Genomic DNA, 19,297 nt, shown 5'->3' with positions numbered 1-19,297 from the left:
TGACTTCTGGTCATTAGTTGAAAATTACTTTTTATACGGCCTTGTTTCCCATGGGCTTCAGAGGAAACGCGCTTTACCGCGGGCATTTTTATTATAGAGCACTGAAGTGAAAAGGGCTAACAGAGACGGGCTGGCAAAACTCTGTCCTTTCGCTATGTTTTGTGTGTGCGTGTCTCCGCGTGCGCTCCCTGCAGGCTGAAAAATGGAGCTTTCAGAGAGGTGATAAAAGTTAAGGAAAAATCAGGAAGAGCGGCGTGCGCACGTCTGCCTCTTCCACTAGTCACCTGCTGCAAAGGGAATTTGTTCCAGCAGAAGCGGGCTCAGCACTCACCAGTTTGCTGGCTTTGGCGGCGTCCACAGAATCTGCAAAGGAAAGAGAGAGAGAGCGAGCCGTGAGCTTTGGCCCAAAGGATGCCTCTGGCCCGGCCCGCGCGCTAAGCATCTCTGCGGTCCAGCAGCGCCGAGGCACAGCGCAAGGACCGTTTACGCGCGTTCCGAGGGAAGCGAGCGTGAAGCAGGGACCAGGATGAACCAGGAAAAGTGGTACAAGGGGGTACAGGTTTGGAGGAACAGGGACCCCGTTATTAGACCCGCCAGCGCTGTTTGAGAAAGCCAAACGTTCAGGCGCGCGCGTCAGAACGAGGTCAGGCTACGCTGCCTTTCTTGAGTTAAATTACTGCAATTCGGAGAAGGCTGAGTCACCTCAGAGCACTCTGTTGGAAATGCAGGGCAGTCTAGCGGTCCATACGACTACGTCTCATCAGCTGCGTTCCAGGTGAGAACCCAACGTGAGTATCAACAGAAATACAGGTCCAGAGACCATTTATTTACCTCACACAGCAAAATAAAAGGTTTCCACCCCGGTCCGTACGTGGTGAGGGATCTGACCACGCACGAGGCAGCTGTGGCCCTGCTCCCTCCGCTCTGCACCTCAGCCCAGGGAACCGTGGGTGTCCCTTCCCGAGCGGGGGGACGCCCCCAGCCCTGGCCGGTCCCGGGCTCAGAAAACAAACCTCCTGCAGCCGGCGTCGCAGCCCCGGTCCCTAAACCCGTGGGGTGCCGGCTCATTACGGGGCACTCCCATTTCACCATGCTAACGCACCCCGTTACAGAGCCTGGCCGTTGCTCCGGCAGGATGTCAGACGCCAGCATGGGATTAAACCCCAGCACTCTCACACACGCCCTCCCCCAAATTCAGGATTCTTCCCTTGTTCCCTGGGTTATCGGTGCGCACAGTCAAACAGCGCCACGTGCACAAGTGTGCAGGAACCAGATGGCTTTATTTATTTATGGCCAAACCAACCAGGTTTGACTAAATTACACCCTCTGCTCCATTTCTGGATGTCTGGGGGTTCCAGGAGCAGCTCAGAGCCATGGGGGCTGCTTGTCCCCCTCCTCTCCCAGCTGCAATTCCACCAGGGTTTAATATTTCCAACTGTGGCACTGATCACCTCACCAGTACCCACTGCAGAAGCGTCTCATAAATAAAAGACAGGAGCCGCCTCCACTGCGTACCTCACACCTCTGCTGGGCTGGATCTACGGGAAGAGCAAACTGCATCGCCCACCGCAGTCAGACTGCAGCAGCTCGCGCTGCCGTTTCCATGGAAACTCCCTGGAAGCAGCCACATCCCAGCGCCTGCATCCAAGGAGCATCCCGGCCAATGCCAAACGTATCCAAGGAGCATCCGAGGAGCATCCCCCAACACGTGCCTGGGGACCCGAGGGGGCTGGACGGTTCCGGCCCCTTCGCTCACCAGTTCAACCACCAAGGACCAACTCCAGCTCGGGTGTGCGTCCCACCCCACAGGGAACGCCCCCTCCCACGGTACAGGCGTCACTTCGTGGCACTTGAGGGCAGCCGCGCTGCTGCCTGCAGACAGCAGTGGAAAACGCTGCTGACACCCATCCTGCACGCCCAAACCTGAGCTAAACGCGCCCGTTTCCCCTCCCGCGTGGCATTCTCGGGCTCCTGCCCCAAAACGGGCTCTGAGCAAAGGCGGAGGAAGCAACGCTGCTGCTGTGCACCCGGAGGGGTAACCTGCACTGCTTGGGTTCTGTTCATTTCTGTGGTGGAAGAACCAGCGGCTGGGGAAAAGGGGCCAGAGCATCACCACAGAAGTCCAGTGAACGCTGCTGGGCAGCGACAACAAACCTCGGTGCGTACCAAGAAAGGAGAGAGGGTGCTGAGCACGCCTCAGCGGTGCGCTGCGGGGATGCAGCCGTACGCCCCTGGGTGCCACAGTCACTGCTGGCCGCCCCAGACAAAGTTCTAGAAGAACCAGACAACTCCGCAGCAGACAGCGGAGACGAGAGCTTCGGCAAGACTTCCAGATAACGAGAGGGGAGATGGCACAGGGTTTAAAGATTCGTCGTATGGACACACACAGATGTAGTGAAATTAAAAGGCAGCAACGTTTGCTGAAGAGCCGTGCTAAACCCGGGGGTTTGGGTTGTTTTGCTTTTCCCAAGTAACCAACTTTTTTACCCTGTATTATGTAGTTAACGTATTTCTGGTCTCTACGTTCCCGTCTGCCAGCTCAAGGAGCATCAGCTGCTACTGAATTCTCAGGGCTTTAAGCAAGGGTGTAAAGAGCACTTCTCTCCCTAGCTCCTTGTAACTGAGGGATGAGGAAAACGACAGCAGACTCCCAGTGCTGGAAGGCTCGTGGCTTTTGCACGGGTTCAGCACTCAAAGGGGCGACGTCCACCGACACGCACTCAGGAAGCTCAGACCTACAGCAGCATCAGGGGAAAAAAACGCCTGCACGGCTCCACACGAGCCCCTTACCCCGAAGGAGTACAGAACTGTAACAAGGAAACCTGAATTTTCAAGCTGGGAAGCCCGAATTGAGAAAGAGCTAAAAGATCAAACAAACATTAAGGAATATTTTCACTATTAACATCAAGTACGTCCAAAGAACAGGCTGAGGCTGCTCGGGAAAGGCTGGGCTTTCCAGCACTCCGGAAAAGAAACACTCGGACTAGTACACTAAGCAGAAAGTTTCCATTTCTTTGCATTAACCCCCCCAGCCCTAAATTAACACTGGCTTGCTTTAAACGTTTCTCTGTTCAGCTGCAGATGCTAATTGCAGGATCCAAGATGAATTCACGTGGCTGGGCTGTACCACAGCCAAGCTCTCCGCAGCGGCAGCGAGCTGCCGGAGCCCGGAGCTCCCTGCGGAAGGCGAAGGCAGAATGCCAAGAGGCCTGAATGCCGAGTCACATTTCCATTCCGCTCATGGGAGGGACAAAATTAACGCCTCATGGGAACACCCCGCTTCTCGGACTAATCATCACCCTCCCCTTCTGAGGCCTTTGGGCACGTTCTGTGCAGCTGCAGGGTAGATTTCATTCTGCCAGGTAAAGGGGAATTTTAGTTTCTACTGGCCGGGAGAGGGAAAAAACCACCACAAAGCACCCAAGCCCATTCTGCAGCGTTAGGCGTGGTTCAACAAAGGCTTCACGCACAAGGAATCCCCTGCTTGGCACGCGTCGCCCACGGACCGTCCAGGACGGGAAGCTATCGGAGCTTTTTCCGCTAGCCCCTGGGATCCCCAAGTGCCCCACTAAACACAACCAGACCTCGAAGGGAGGCGAGCCTGTCAAAGCACCAAGCAACGCGAGCTGTTAGAGCCGCCTGAGGATGGGAAAGTGGAAGGAACGCCCAACACCAAGCGGAAAGCGGTCGCTGCCAACAAGGTGGGAACAGCCTGGAGTGGCCAGTCACCTGTAAGCTGCGCAGCCTCGCAGCCCATCAAGTCTTCTTTCCACGTGCCCACCCCGCCAGGAAGGACTTCCCATCCGCTTCCCACCAGACTTTCCTGGTAAGGAGGGAGCTGCCTTTGCACGCGGTGCTCCCCTCTGCCAGCCCCAAAGACCAGGTAGGACCGTGCAGCGAGGACAGGGGGAGTGGGGGGGTGAGCGTGCACCCCAGGCAGGACAGGTCCTGGCCCCTCGGCAGCTGGCGCCCACCTCCCCAGCATGGGGACCCCCAACGCCCGGTTGGCAGCAGAACCTCGTCTGGTCCAGACCGAGGGAGAGACAAGGTTTCGGGGCACAGCGCCCCAGCCGTACCTCTCTTGGGGACTTTCAAGGCAGCAGATTCTGGTGTTTCTGGGGATGTTGTATCAGCGCCATCTTCAAAGACCTGGATCTGGAAAAAGTATAACAACTATTATTACGAAAAGACCAAAACCACCCAGAGTGTGCTCAGAAAACAGGTCCCTTTTGGCAGCAGGCTGAAACAGAGCAGAGTGCATTTTTTTGGCACAGATTTTTAATTTAGTCATTCAAGCTTAGCTATCCAACCATCCTACTGCCACAGGCTTCCTGAAGAGAGCTACATATTCTTTATTCACACAGGGAATAGAGAACATTCACGGAGGGAGTAAAGACGGGCAAAACTGAGGACTGGAGAGCCCAGAACACCTCTAACACTTTCCTGAGCACTCTCCACAGCAAGCAGCTCGTGACCGGACGGTGACTGTAAGGTACCGACACTTGACAGAAAGCTCTCGTTTGGTTGGGTTTTGTGTTGTCTTAGCAAAAGTTGATTTAAAACTCTTTTTTCTCTCCAGAAGGAAAGCTGCTTTTCTCTGAAGCAGAGCAGCGGCAGTGACTCAATGTGACGCAGCCACGGGGGTTCTTTTAATCTGAAAGCTGCCCGGCTCCCTGGGGTACCCCAGGACGCAGAGGCAGGAACACTTCCAGGTTTGAGCCATGTTAAGCTATCTCAGAGTTGAAAGTTTAGTGGTTTTTTTCCTTTGTTAATTATTTTTTGACACATTTTTGTTTGATAAATACAGAAAACAAGGCTGGAAAGGATTAGATCACTTCTTTAGAACCATCCCTTCACCTTAGAAGATCAACACTACCCGGACTGTTCCTGACAGGTATTTGCCCTCTCCGTTCCGTGACAACCTTCAGTCTGGGAGTTGGGTTTAAAAATAAAAATAATCTGTAAACCTGCCAGTCACAGTTTCTATTTGGGGAAGATGCCCAAGTTCCAAGAATGTGTTCCTACATTAAGAGGAGCAAGGAGACTGAGCGAAATTATGCCATGGAAATCATGACAACCGCACCAACGGAAAGGGAGGACAAGGCAAGTGCCCCTGGTCCTGCTGGGAGCGCGTATCTGACATGGCCAATCCTCGGAGAGACTTGGCAACGCACGGATTTCCACAGCAGCATGACAAAACCAGACCTGAGGACTCCAGAAATGCGATCCCTGGGAATCTGCTGCACCAGGTGATGCACGGGAGTTAATCCAAACCAAGGGTGGGATTTTGAGGGGTCTTGGGGTTCCCCGGCAGGTACGACTCGGGTGGCAACACCAGTCTGGCTGGGAGATGGCTAACACCACAGCGGCGGCAGGAACCCAAACAGGGCTTGCTTTGGGCTCAGACCAGAGAAGTGCAACAACACACAAGATGTGCTGCAGCAGCAGATTTAAGCTGATGAGCTCCTCTGCCAAGCAGGAGCAGAAAAGCAGCTCCACTTGATGTCAAAATCAAGGATAGTGTTTCCACACACCATAATACTCATGTTCAAAATTACTACCCCAAATAGAAGTCCCAGGCAGGGAAAACATCAAGGTTGCCAAAAGATAAAGAGCAAACACTCGGTCGGAAATGCCTGCCTGTGTTGACACATCTGCTCCAAACTGTGCTCCAGCCCTCTGGAAGCCAGGCGGGGAGGGGGTGGGCAGCAGCAGAGACAGCAGCCCCCCCGCAGCATCCACCCTCCGCACGGCGAGCCGAAACACCCCCAGCTCAGTCCTGCAGCAGCGAGTGCCGAGCTCCATTGCCCTGCAGGCACCTTCCCTGCCCTCCGGCAGGCCAGGACACGGAGGCGGCTGCTCCCAGGGGACAGCGACACGGCTACGGGGCGGCCAGGAGACGTTAAGGTCCCTGGAGCTACCGCGCTCAGAGTCTCCATCGCCACGCTCTCTACTGGCTCCCCGGTAGAGACACCCACCCTGCTCCCCCACGGGATGCGGCCTCGAGTACAGGCGTTAACAGTGAGAAAGGGTTTGGTGGTTATTTCGGGGATTTTGGCTCCCTACCTCCCTCTGAGCGAGGCGTTGCGGGGACACACGGCAGCAATAACCTGAGTGCTCTGGAGCGCGTGTAGTGCTTCCCCAGGAGATGAGTGCTTCGTTATAGGTAAAGCACAGCATCGAATCCCTCTGCGGGATCTACTCGGTGATTGCACGAAACAGAAAAAGAATTTACCTAAAATCTTTGAAATTTTCTCACTGGTACATTTTTAAAGCTGAAACTCCACAATAAATTAAAAGGCTAAGAATACTGCTAGGCTTTACTGGTGCTGGTATTACTGGCGCTCATTTTTTATGACATCTTTTTAAGTGGAGGGGAGAAGAGAACGTTACTTAATCTTGGAAATTCTTAAAAACATCTCGTTTAACAAGGTGTGCTTGTATTGATGCTGGTGAGAAAAAAAAAACAAACCAACAAAACAAACCATTCCTCATTTACAAATCTTTTCCCCCGAGAAAGATGATTTACTCTTGACATTCAGTGGTCTGACACCGTGTGTAACCACAGGAAAGCCACCCGCGATGCTGGGGAGACCTGGAAATGAGATATGGGAGGCAGCAGCAGACAGATTTACAGCGGAGAGCACAGAGCCGAAAGGGAATCCTGCCATCGCCCATTTATATCTTAAACCCTGTCCTGGAAAAATGAATGCCCAAACCGTGAAGGCCACTCCGGTGACTGGCCGCCCACACCCCGGGCAGCTTCTCCATCGCCTCACCGGTCTGGTTTGGTGCAGGCTGACTCGGCGGCTGGCCGAGCCCCGAGCAGGAAACCCCCGGGAGGCTGCGCTCTGCCGTAGGAGCTTGAGAAAGCAGCCGGGGAGCACAGAGCCACGGCCCTGTGCCTATTCGGCGGCTGCTGCACGAGGCAGGCATGGGAATTGCCGAGATTTGCGATCCATGCTGGATGTGCTCCTCAAAGATCGCGCTCCCTGTGCTCACCACGTTCACCTTTCCATGCACGTCATAGTTTCAGAGGGACGGTCGCTGCTACTGGCACTGGTGCATCTTCTCCACACATGCATGGAGATTTGGGGAAAGAGCAACCAGGGATTTGCTCTTCTGCAGGGGAGAATGGGCAGAGACAAACTACTCGCCATCACGGTGGAAAAGCAGCTTGTTTTTAAGCACCCAGTGCGCTCCTCAGCTGGGGACGTGCGGACAGAGACCCCAACCATTCCAAAACCAAAGCGAGAAAGGGGAAGCGCAGCAAGAAGCGGCTGTCGGACCCTGGGGAGAGCCTCAGCCCTCCGGCACGCAGCTCCCTCAGGCTGGCTTCTGCAACCCAGCAGTCTCTGAGTCCCAGAGGAAGACACTACAGAGCACCCTGTGTCTGACACACAACACCCCCATGCAAAGCCCTACACCAGAACCTTTGCGCCACCGCCTGCCGTCAGACAAGACGGAAACTCCTCTGAAGGCCCCGTGCGCACACAGCCACGCTGACCTGCCCTCGCCGGCACCGTGGCACACGTGTGCCATTGCACGCAGCCGGATGCCCGGCGGGTGCAGGGGGCCACGCTCCGCCTGGAGCACAGCACCGCACGCCTATCCCCGGTCTGCCGGCGCCGGGGCCGCACGAGTGCCTGATGGGCAGCGACCTGCCACCCGGCTGCCCCGCGTGCCGAGCTCCCCTCCAGCCACCCGGTCCGGCAGCCGCGCGTCCTGCTCCTGCAGACCAAAACTTTTACTTGGACACTACTTATTTACTTTTCCAGCTGGCAGGCCAGGCTGAGCCAGCAGCGTGCCCTCGTGGCCAAGAAGGCCAACGGCATCCTGGGGTGCATGGAGAAGAGCATGGCCAGCAGGTCCAGGGAGGTTCTCCTCCCCCTCCACTCTGCCCTGCTGAGGCCGCATCTGGAGTTCTGTGTCCAGGTCTGGGCTCCCCAGGTCAAGACCAACAGGGAACTACTGGGGAGAGTCCAGCGGAGGGCTGCGAGGATGAGGAGGGGCCTGGAGCATCTCTGCTGTGAGGAAAGGCTGAGAGAGCTGGGGCTGCTCAGCCTGGAGAAGAGAAGCCCGAGAGGGGATCTGATCAACACTTATCAATATCTAAAGGGTGGGTGTCAAGAGGAAGGGGCCAGACTCTTCTCAGTGGTGCCCAGCGACAGGACAAGGGGCAACGGGCACAAACTGGAGCACAGGAAGTTCCATCTCAACGTGAGGAAAAACTTCTTCCCTCTGCGGGTGACCGAGCACTGGGACAGGCTGCCCAGAGAGGTTGTGGAGTCTCCTTCTCTGGAGAGATTCCAAACCCGCCTGGACGTGATCCTGTGCGACCTGCTCTGGGTGATCCTGCTCTAGCAGGGGGTTGGACCAGATGATCTCTGCCAACCCCACCAGTCTGGGATTCTGTGTTCCGTTTTGTGCTAAGGAAGGAGGAGAGGAGGTGAACATCTCTCACCATGATGCCGTGCCTGGAGCACATTGTCCTGCGGGACTCAAGAGCAGCATCACCGTGCTGCGCTTGTGCTGTTTGAAGATTACACAGGGGAAATTAAAATGGAAGAGACTTGTTTGTACATAAACGAGCTCCTAGTCCCTACCTATGGCACATGAATAGCAAACGCTCAACAACTAAGGCCAAGTCACACATTTCATGTACTTCAAGGTAAACATTATTTAATTAAAATTCTCTGATGTTGCTTCCGTATTGGTCCCAAACTTCATCTGCTACAGATGATGCAGCCATTAACTCTCTGAGGCAGCAGACAGCAGGCAGGCTATACTCTTCATTTTAGAGGCCAAATAAAACCACCCCATCTACATGTGGTGCTTAGGGACACGGTTTAGTGGTGGGACTGGTGGTGCTGGGTTAAGGGTTGGACTCAATGATCTTAAAGGTCCAACCTAAACGATTCTGAGATTCTGCGATTCTACAACCTGTGAGCCACACACACCCGAGACAAGCCTGGCAAGCAGGGGCCACAGCAGGACACACGCAGAGGGAAGCATACCTGTGACTGCCGCACAAAGATGCCGTGGTTTTCTTCACAGGTGAAGTATTTCCTGCCCTGCACGGTCCCATCGTTCTTGCCCTTTGCTTCATCCAGGATGACGCCGACCCACTTTCCCGTGGCAAACAGGGTGGCACCGACATAAGCCACAGTACCACGGTGCCCTTTCCCGATGACTTCGACTCTGGAGCCCACCTTCAGGGGCTTGCTGCTCCCTTCCACGCTCATCCTGGTGCCGGTGCCGGATGCCTGAGGACAGAGGAGAGGCACAGCAAGTTAGATACAGCTGGTGTGGACTGACGGACCCACAGCTGGGACAGCAGGGTCTCGTTCCCCGCCAGCACCCCTCAGCCCGTCCCTGCAGGGCCGCCCCCCTCTGCCGCCCTTGCTTTTCGGGAGCCGGCAAAAGGTGATCCCTTCTGTTGGAGCTGCCAAACAGGAATCACAAACAACAGCAAAACCACCATTAACCACCACTCTTCAGTGTTTAATAGACACACTGGGCTCACAAACCCAATTTATAAGTTTTTTTATAAGCTTTGGGAAAAAATGCAACCCACAACTGTGAAGTGGCAGACGTTAGCACAGTCGTCTTTGCCTTAACCTGTACCTGCTCCGTTCTTTATTCAGGGTATCAGAACTGCCCACAGCTCCTGCATTTCATGCATTACCAGCCTCTCGCCCTACATGTGCGGGAGCAACAGACCCATTTCTGCTATCGGTTACTTTCCTACCCCGTCACTGTCAGGGATTCAGAGGGGCCGGTGGCCCACGCCAGTCCCCAACGTACCTGTGGGACCCCTCTGTGCCGGGGTACCCGGTGTAATGGAGCTTCCCAGGAGGATGCTGATGAGCAGAAAACATTGCTGGTGAATTCGTTAGGCTTTCAAGGCATCATTGTGAACATTAATCCATGTTTAAATGTCAATGTGCATCACCCGATTTCAAGCTCGCCGGCCCCGACAGGTACCTCTCTGTTTAGGTAACACTAACCACGCCGATCAATTCTTCCAGAGTGTCAGCGCGGTGACGGGTGCGAGGAGCTCCGTTAAGGCACTCGAGACGCTCGCTCTTACTTAAGTTGTAGTAAGTTTGTGGGGATCTTCCCCCCACCCCAACGCCTCCTCCCCTGAAATAAGCCCGAGTAGAACAGCTGAAGTTTATGCTATATTGCCGTAGACCTAAATTAACTACCTATTTTTAATTGTTTAAAAAGCAATGCTGTACTAACAGTCCCTCCCCGAGTGCCGATGCCTGTAAAAGGCTGCTGCTTTTAAATACAGTTAAGGGAGGGGGCCGTTGACTGTCTGGCTCGGTTCAAGTTCCACGGCTCACCCGACACTGCGGCGTTGTCTCACAGCAGCCTCTAACACCAAGCACGTTTGGCATTTACATCATCCCAGTTGTCACTCGTTCTGTTTATTGTGTAGCAAATATTTTGTTTTGATTGCTGCCGGGCTTGGCTTCAGCAAAAGAATATCCTCTTTATTCAGATGAGAGGAGAAGGCGGCTTTCCCTCCCCCAAAGCACGGCACAGAAACGGGCCGAGAAAGGGCGCTCCCACGCCGGCACCCAGCGGGGCTCCGCGGTGGCAGGGAGACCTCGGTCCCTGCGAAGAGCCGAGGGTGTTCCGGAAGACCCTCGTGCAGGAACCCGGGCCTAGCGGGCACCAACGCACCCTCAACTCCCTTCGCATACGGAAGCACTGGCTCGGAACGCGGAACGTACCCATCACGCCCGGAGGTTTTGTGACTGAGAACTGTGACGCCGGCTTTCCACACGAAACCGAACTCCGCTTTTCATGCCAATACAACTGGCAGAAATCAAATGCACAAATTAATCTTTCAACCACTGTTTTCGGGGGGGGGGGCAGGAAACCACACAAAACCAAGACCTCAAATCTCAGACTTATGCTACATACTCAAATAACAGTCTGCCAAGATACCAGATCCTTTCAGCTGTCAGAAGGACTAGCAACAGCATTCTGCAAAACACTCGCAGCTGCAAAGTCAGCGTGCCCCACTTTTAGAAAAAATGAGAGCAGAACTCTGAGAAAACGAGAAGCCAAAGGGAAAAGCAAAGTTCCCGTTTGAACAGCAAGGTTCCTGCTCAGCGACTTGAAAACCAGTCACTGCCATTTTTATCCACCTTGGCTTGCGTTTCCAGTTTACATTGCTGGTGGCCATGGGCAGCCGCAGTCCAGGTAAGATCTACAGGTGCGTGAAACACCACGAGCTGCAGGGCACGGCTCCCCGGGCACGCGGGCTCGTACGCTCGTATCGACAGCTCACCGATGGCAGAACACCCATACTGTGAGGGGTCACACACGACTTCAACGCGTGTCGGCTAAGAAAGGTTCTAAAGCACGGAATGCGCTCACAGAAGAAAGATTATAAACTGAAGATATCGGGTTTGTGCCACCACGGCCTGTATGCGGCCGGTTTGATAAATAACGTCCTGCTGACACGCACTGATTTGATAAATAACGTCCGACTGATACACACCGGTTGGACAAATAACGCACAGGTTCACAAAAGCAGGAGGGTTTACTGCGAATTCATCAGGTGAAAGGGTCTCGCTGCCTTCCTGCGGAGAAGTTCAGCTCCAGTCCTGCGGACCCTCTCTTCAAATCATCGCGTTTAGGTTTTTGTTATTTTGATGATGACACGTTCCAGCTTGAGGCTCGGCACTGCTGACTTCGTAATGACGAGATTTCCCGGGAGAAGCTCGTGGACAGCCCGCGCAGCCACAGGGCCGGGGCAGGAGCACGGACTGCGAGGCAGGACAAACTCCAACGCCTGTACGAGCCAGGAGGCAGGAACTGGCAGAGAAAAGCCCCGGGAGATGTTCCGGGAGGAGCGGAGCACGACTTGCAGGAACCAGCCTGGGCTGCACCGAGCGGGACAAGGCGAGAGCCTCAGAGCACAGCGAGAGCCCAAGCCAGGCTTTCACCAGACAACCTCACAAGCGATTTCATTTTGGGTTTTCTATAGCATCAGCATGCAGAGCGGTAGCAGATAAACTGGCCTCAAAAAATCAACTATTTCACCGTTTCTGCTGCAGCAACATCACATTTGGCGGTGTGGGCTGCACGTGGGCGTCTGGGGAACGCTTTCTGCAGAGCAGTCACACGAGAGCTGCGGCAGAGCTTGTCCTCCTTGCTTCCTCTCCAAAGCATAGTCAGAGAAAAAGCACACATTAACAGTAACCAAAACACCTAGATCTTTAAGCAAGCAGGTACAGGATACAGCACGGCTCCACATCACGGCTTTTCTGACAGCCACGCCACTTCACGAGGCTCCCGACGTCCTTCCCTCCAGCCTATCGCCCGTTCTCCATCAGGGATGACCAACCTACAAAGCGTGCTGCCCCGGCCGATTTTAAAAACGCCGTCACTCGAGCAGGCCCCGATGTGGCTGCAGACGGGCGCCCGCCACGGGGAGAGCTGGAGGTGAGGAGTCTCGTACGCCAGATTTCCCACTTTGGGGCAATCAGCCACAGCAGACGAGCACGCCAGCGGCCTCCAGGGCTGCCTTCCTCCTCACCAGCAGTCACAGAAATTCTCCAGGGATTTCACATGGAAAAAGAATTTCCTGCTGTTTTTAAACCACAAAACCTCTTCAGGGCCTGTTTTACAAATTACGTAGCAGAGATGCAGAATAAAGCAAGCTGCACCTCTTTGTTCCTTGCAAAACCATCTCCAGAGACCAGCCCCTAAGAATTAGCAGCAGACGAGTGACTCGCCCCACCAGCCTGGCTGGGAAGTTCCACCACGTTTCACTTGCAACGCACTCCGGCAGCGAGTTTCTGCCACAGCGACCCCCTTCCATGCCCACAGAGGAGCGAGCAGTCCCTCAGCAGAAAGAAAAGGCCTTTTCCCTGCATCAAACCACCCCGAGATTGCAGCCAGCTACCCAATTAGCGCAGCAGAAAGAAACGAACACCAGATTTTACTGAAAAGGAGAATAAAAATCATCCTGCGGGTCAGCACCTGGCAAGGGCCCTTCACACCACCTGGGCACCAGAAAGCCTCCGCTCTGCAGTCCAGCAACTGGGGAAAAAAAAAAAAAATCAAAGTGCAGTTAAAAGCCTCCAGGATGTGCAATTTGCCCGACCATCAACAGATACCCAGCGCGGGATTCTTCTCTGTAGCGCTATGAAAGGGTAGACCAAAATAATTTACATTACCACAGCAAAACACAACATTATGCAAATTACTGTAAATCTGTTGAGTAGTCTGAAAAAAAATTGCCAACTCAGGCAGTAGTCCCTTTTAAAGATTCGTTGTAAATGAGTTCTGGCATTTTCATTAGCAAATAAGACGGAGGGCTTTGTATTTCTTCTCTACGTAACCCGTCACACAGGCAAAGCATTTGAAGGTTACTTTTTACACGGTAAAACAACCAAAAATCCCCCAGGAGCCACCAAACCCCAGTTCTCTCTCCGGAGGCACCCACGAACAGCCAGGAGAAGGGGCTGTGGGTATTTTCTGTCCTTTCTTTTGGGCGCCCGTCTGTCCCTCCCAGGCAGTCAGCCCCTGCTCGCCCCGGGGCGGTGGTGCCGTACCCCGGTGAGCTGAGCCCCGGCAGAGACGTGAGCTGGGTGAACACACGGCCTCCGTATGCTCTGGCAGGTAATTTATCGCTGCAGCGTTAGGCTCAGACTAAGCCTCCGAGCCATAAACATGAAAAAGCTCTAAATGACTGGGGGCGCGACCTAAAAAATAACACACGGGTATACAGATAGCTATCCCAGCCGCTGTGTTCCGATAAATCCCGACAGGCACTTAGCTGCAACGAGCACAATGTGTCCGATCCCGGATGAAGGACGCTTTTTCCATCGCACTGCCTACTCCCGCAGCGCGTCCGCTGGCAGTGGCACAGCGTGGTGTTTCTGTCCCAGGAACGACAGAACTTCACCCAAAGCTGCTGGTCAATAAAACCAAGGAAATTCAGCCTTTGGCACCCATTCCTGCCTCTAACATTTGCACACCTCAGAAGGAGAGAACTGAAGTCTGCAAAGCACTATTAAACCGCTTTAAAAAAAAAAAAAAAAGGCCGAAGAACGTAGTCCAGGGCTGAAACACTGCGGCAGTCAAAACCAACAGCCAAGGCAGCACCAGCTCGTCCCAGCTCCTTTCCCTGACTTCACCTCCTCCTTGCCCAGCGAAGCCCTGCCAGACCCCAGACACCATCTCCCTGCAGACGCCGCCGGCACCCCAACGGGGTGAGAGCATTTGCCAAGGTGTGCTGCTCTCGCACCTCCCCGAGAGGAGAGGGCACAGCGAGGACCCCAGCGGGGCTGTACGAGCCCAGCTGGGACCTCAGCTGCCCCGGGACACCTCTGCTGCTAACGGGGCCCACGGCCACTGGATTCAAAGCCAGCGGCGCCGGCAGCCGCGGTCCCACCGGTGGCACAGACGCGCTCCCTCGGTCGAGCAGAGCGACGACCGCTCGTGCCAAGCCCAGGGACGGGGCTGGGGAGGAGGCAGAGCCGACGGATCCGTGCGCTTCCGTGCTCGGGGAAAGGCAGGAGCACCCACCCGAGTCCTGGCCGGCAGGCTCAGGGAGCTGCGGGACCTGCAGCTTCATGGCTGGAGCGAGCCCCCGCTGCCCCACAAGCCATTTCCAGCTCCCAATAATGGATTTATTTAACGATATTCCACCTCCCCGATAATGGATTTATTTAATGATAGCAACATCTCAAAAAGTTTTATGTTCCTTGGCCTCATACTCCCCTCAGCCTGTATGAACACGGGTCAGTCCCATGGCTTGTCACTCAAGTCATTAGTCGGCTGTTATAATTAACACAGCAGCCAATTAATAACATATGGGTATGCATCACAACAAGAAAGTAATAGAACAAGTCATTAACATCTTTCTCACATGTCTGCAATCTCATTAGTGCTGAATGACAAAAGTTAACGCAATTAAATCAGGTACACGTTTTCAGTCTCAAATGAAAAATTGTTATAATTTCGTAAATCTATCAAATAAGGTTTCACTTTAAAAAAAGGACAGAAAGTTTATTAATTTCACAGCGTTCTCATGCTGAGCATCCTCCTTTCCCAAGAAAGTCCATCGTCTGTAATATCAGCAAAAAAGCAGTTTGGAATAACCGTTTCCAAGCTCACTTTGCTTACGACTCTCGCCAAGGGACTTCTGGAGCGGTGTCCTGCCCTACCGCTGCTCCCCAGGGCCTCTTCCTAAACGGGACCTCACTGAGCCGAGAAGGTACACATCACACCCCAAAAGCCCAGCAGCTCCTTCTCCCCCGGCGTGGCGTGTCTTTGGGGGATCTAGAAGACGACTTCTACCAACACAAAACTCACCCCGAATAAAACGGCAACAATAAGACTGACGGAAAAGGAACACTCGCAAGCTGCGTGTCCACTCAGAGCACGGCTTTCCGAAGGGAGGTCACTGCTCAGCCCCACTTGAGGAAGAACAAAAAAAACATGAAGTTGCTAAGAACAGTCGGGGAAGTCGAGGCAGCCAGGAGTTGAGAAGAGCTTTACCCGCGACGGCAGGCACAGCGGTCCCTGGGAGAAGGGCCTTCCCAGCGGGGACACAGATGGGCACAGGTCCCCAAAACTGTCCCTAGGAAACCTCGGCTGTTTCCACCTCCTTCCACCGCCACCCCCCCCCGAAAGCTCCCGTCCTGCATACGGACGACTGGTGCGAGCCCCCGGCTGGGCAGGGGCTGGTGGGGCGACCACGGCACCTGCCTGCGAGGCAGCAGCTCTTCCTCATCCTCCTCCTCCTCAGGAGCCACACACTCCCCCGGCCGGCAGGTCACCCCCAGTGAGAGCGTGGCCCCTGCAGCACCTCGGCCCCCCGCCTCTGGTTTTACAAGTGTCCTGATCGTCTCCAAATCACAGGGCGGATGAACGGGGGAGCAGGGCATGCGCTCACACATCCTCACGCACTCCACTCGGCGCAGCGGTGAAAACTCCTTTTTGTCGCTCTGTGGGCACGGAAGAGACCCTTCCGCGGTAACGGAGGGAGTTCTGGCGGGTCGGGAAGGTGGACGTGGTGCCAGCTGGAAAAACAAAGGCCCGTTTCTTTACTTTACAAGGCCCGTGAAGGTACGTAAGTGTTCTCCACGCCCTGGACCCGCTGGGACACAGCACGAGGGCCAGACACGGCCGCTCAGGGAGCTCAGCGAAGCCCACCCTAGCAGCTTTGCACCACGGCTGCAGCTCCCCAGGACCCACCAGAAACGGGACCATCCCAAGTCCACCCACCGCTCCACGGGAAGGACAGACTGCTCCTGTCTCCAAGCAGAGAGGTTCAGAACAGACGTGGTAAAACAACCGAAAATCCCCCAGGAGCCATAAAAACCCCAGGCTTTTTTTTTTTTTTTTTGCTTCGCTGGCTTCTCCCAGCACCCCTGGCCGCGGTTCAGACAGAGAAGCACCTCGTTCCTCTGCACCAAAGGGGATCTCACACCACCTACCCCGCTAAATACACGCGCGATCGCTGCAATATTCATTCTCAAATTCAATACCTGGTCTCAAGCTTAACATCAAACTGTGGCTGTGACGGGCGCAGATAACACTCAGGCAGTGCAGTACGTTCTACAGGTGAGTCTGGCCAACACAGAAATCCATCAAAGCCTCCATACCGAAGGTCATTTGTCAATAAGCACTAATTTTAATAGAAACGTTTCCTGAAGCCCTAACATTCAGGAAAGGAGAGCACAGAATAAGCTTCTGACATACTCATGCCCCTAAGGCGAAGGCTCTCTAACTGCTGGCTCTAACTAGAAAGAAGGCAGCAGAACAAATCGCGCTGCTCCAACGTGAGGATGACCGTGCACGCTGTTCACCAACACCTCCACGGTCTTAGCTCAGGAGCTCACCACGCTCCCCCCGTGCCAGGGAGCACAGTTTTGGTAACACACGCACCTTTGCTCTGACCGAAACCGTACGCAGCAGCTCAGTCCAGCCGGGGATCACCGCTGTCCCTGCCTCAGGACCACGCACCAGGATCAATGTTCTCTGTTCCTCGTGGTGCCGTCGGCACGTCGGACCGAAGCCAGGCTCAACCCAACTTCTCTGATGACTCTGTCTCACCTCAGCTCTCCCTGATGTCAGACAAGCCAGGGACTAGTCTGCCTGGCTAAATGCGAGACTGGCATTCTCATGAACGTTCAAAACAACGTGATTACCCCAATTTTGGATTTTAAAAGGAGAGAAATTGTCCAAGCTGGAAATAGCACATCCCCATCTTCCTTCCCAGATGGACAACCGCAAGCCGGGGACCCGATGGCCTTCCCGGGCGGAGGCGGAAGGGCAGAGCCAGGGTGGGGTGGGCCAGGGAAGCCGGTGCCCGCCTGCGGCCGTTCCTCTCGGCTGTGGCCACGGTCCCTCACCAGCTGCGGAGGAAGGAGACGGGGGTGAGAGACACCGCCAGCTTGGGGACAGTTGTCCCTGGGGACACCGGGGCACAACAGCCGGTGACACAAGCCAGAACCTCCTGGGGTCCGCAGGCACGGCACGACATGCCGGCTCCTTGCTGATCTCTTCCCGAGAACCAGAGCGAGTCTCGAGAGCTGCACCCCACGCTGCAGGGTCTGTGCTCCGTCTCCAGGAAAACCGACGGACGAAACTTCAGGTGTGGGTTGAGTGCCGGGAACCCCTCCCCTGCCACCAGTGACCAAAAGTCATCTTCTGCCAGTGCCCACGGGAGGCATGAGCATCCTCTCCAGTCACACCAGCCTTTCCAGTGGGCCACACACCCAAATTTTGGGCACAGAAAGCACAGTGGTGATGCACTGATGGTGAGTAAAGAGGATGGGGGAGCAGAGAGTGCCCGTGTGGCACCAGGACAGCCCCTACGGCTCAGAGGAAGCCATTGTCCCAGGCGCAGCTCCTCGTCCTGCTCACCAGGTAGACGGGACAGGGCTGGAGAAGAAACCTTGTCTGGGTGAGGAGCTGAGCCCACGGGCTGCGCTGCGACTGCCCACTGCTCCATCCGCACAACCGCCCACCTGGCACTGCTCAGAAACATGGCGTTTTCACATTTTTACCCCCGTTTAAAGTACTACACACATTTACAGACCATTTCCTCAGTTATTTGAGGACATTGCTTATTACTCACTGAAAAATGGATGCAATTCCAAGTGACTTGACTTGTGATTTGAGCATGATTTGGGTCACTACTGCGTTTCATCTGAGCATGACGGTTTCAGCGTTTCGCTCCATTATAGTGGATAACCCAAGGAATATTTATTGTATTCCTTCCAGAAGCCAGGCTCACATCATTACACCGGCACGCAGGGACGTCTCCCTCCATGCAGATATGACTAACTGAACCTCAAACTGTCATTCAAAGTACAGATCAAAAGTTTCAGGCAAACCTCGAACACAGCAACCATCTCCGAAAAGCTCCCGTGACAAGATTCACGGCTGCAGGTTAAAATGCTCCCAGCCTCTGATTCAAGACCTGACCCAACACGGCTGGAATAAGGAAAGACTGGGAAATAATTCTAGTTCCTGCTAAGTCTAGTTATTACCGAGCAGACAGTGTGTGGTGCTGCCATACCATCCCTATTGAAAGGAGGGGATTACCCCAGGATTAAGAGCAGACCCGTCAGCCGGTGACACGGTGGGGGTGGCTGCCGTCTCACCCAGCAGAAGCTGGAGCAGCGCGGGTCTGCCGCTGTCAGACTTGTGGATGAGCCAGGATGAAGCCCCCACTGCTGTGGTGCTGGATTCATCCTGCTCAAGGCCAGGAAGCAAGAAGTCAAATGCGAACGGTTCGGTTATTTCCAAATGCAGCAATGCCAGCCCCAGCACTGGCGTACGACCGCACATCCCTAAAACCCTCGTACGGACGCCGCCGGGACAGCCGGTCGGTCCAGCCCAGCCGGAGGGGCTGCTGCAGCTCTGCTCCCCGCAGTACCGGTTTCAAACCACGATCCCAGTAGAACACAGAGAAGCCTGCTCGCATCCAGGAGACACAGCCACCAGCCTGCCCGTCCGAAATTCCACGCAGTTATCAGGGCAGGGCTGTCAGGACTCAGTTGGGAATTTCACCCCTTGCGCCCCACTCCCCATTGAAAACAGCGGCGCTTAGCACACACGCGGCCCGAGCAGCCCGGGCAGCCCGCCTTCACACGCCCGCAGACACCATCTCCCAGCCCAGGGGAGTGCTCCGCAGCCACCTCGACACACGCTTCGACCCCACGCAGGGTGGGCAAAGCAACTTTCCAGCCACACGCTATCGCCGGCAGCCCCGAGCCTTTTTCTGAATGGCAGCTGCTCCGTTCGGCAG

At 54.9% G+C, this 19,297-nt stretch overlaps 1 protein-coding gene and 1 long non-coding RNA gene across 14 annotated transcripts in view; one reads left to right on the top strand and one right to left on the bottom strand.

Moving 5' to 3' along the window:
- The window catches only part of DCTN1 (dynactin subunit 1), a 79,206-nt gene that overhangs the window by 46,130 nt on the left and 13,779 nt on the right, over positions 1-19,297 (bottom strand). For all 13 annotated transcript variants that reach the window (XM_054824950.1, XM_054824951.1, XM_054824948.1 and 10 more), the window contains 3 exons: positions 9,018-9,266; positions 4,077-4,155; positions 332-363 (listed from right to left, as the gene is read on the bottom strand). In XM_054824950.1, the coding sequence (XP_054680925.1) occupies positions 332-363; positions 4,077-4,155; positions 9,018-9,245 (339 nt within the window). In that variant the 5' untranslated portion in view covers positions 9,246-9,266. The remainder of the gene's footprint in view (positions 1-331; positions 364-4,076; positions 4,156-9,017; positions 9,267-19,297) is intronic.
- On the top strand, positions 333-8,164 carry LOC129206178 (uncharacterized). Its single transcript, XR_008577036.1, has 4 exons — positions 333-3,826; positions 4,365-4,492; positions 4,580-4,712; positions 4,808-8,164. It is a non-coding gene; the product is annotated as an uncharacterized LOC129206178 (long non-coding RNA).

Source organism: Grus americana, chromosome 4 (assembly GCF_028858705.1).
Source record: "Grus americana isolate bGruAme1 chromosome 4, bGruAme1.mat, whole genome shotgun sequence".
NCBI lineage: Eukaryota > Metazoa > Chordata > Aves > Gruiformes > Gruidae > Grus > Grus americana.
The sequence above is the reverse complement of the archived record's forward strand: the minus strand, read 5'-3'. Positions and strand labels throughout refer to the sequence as shown.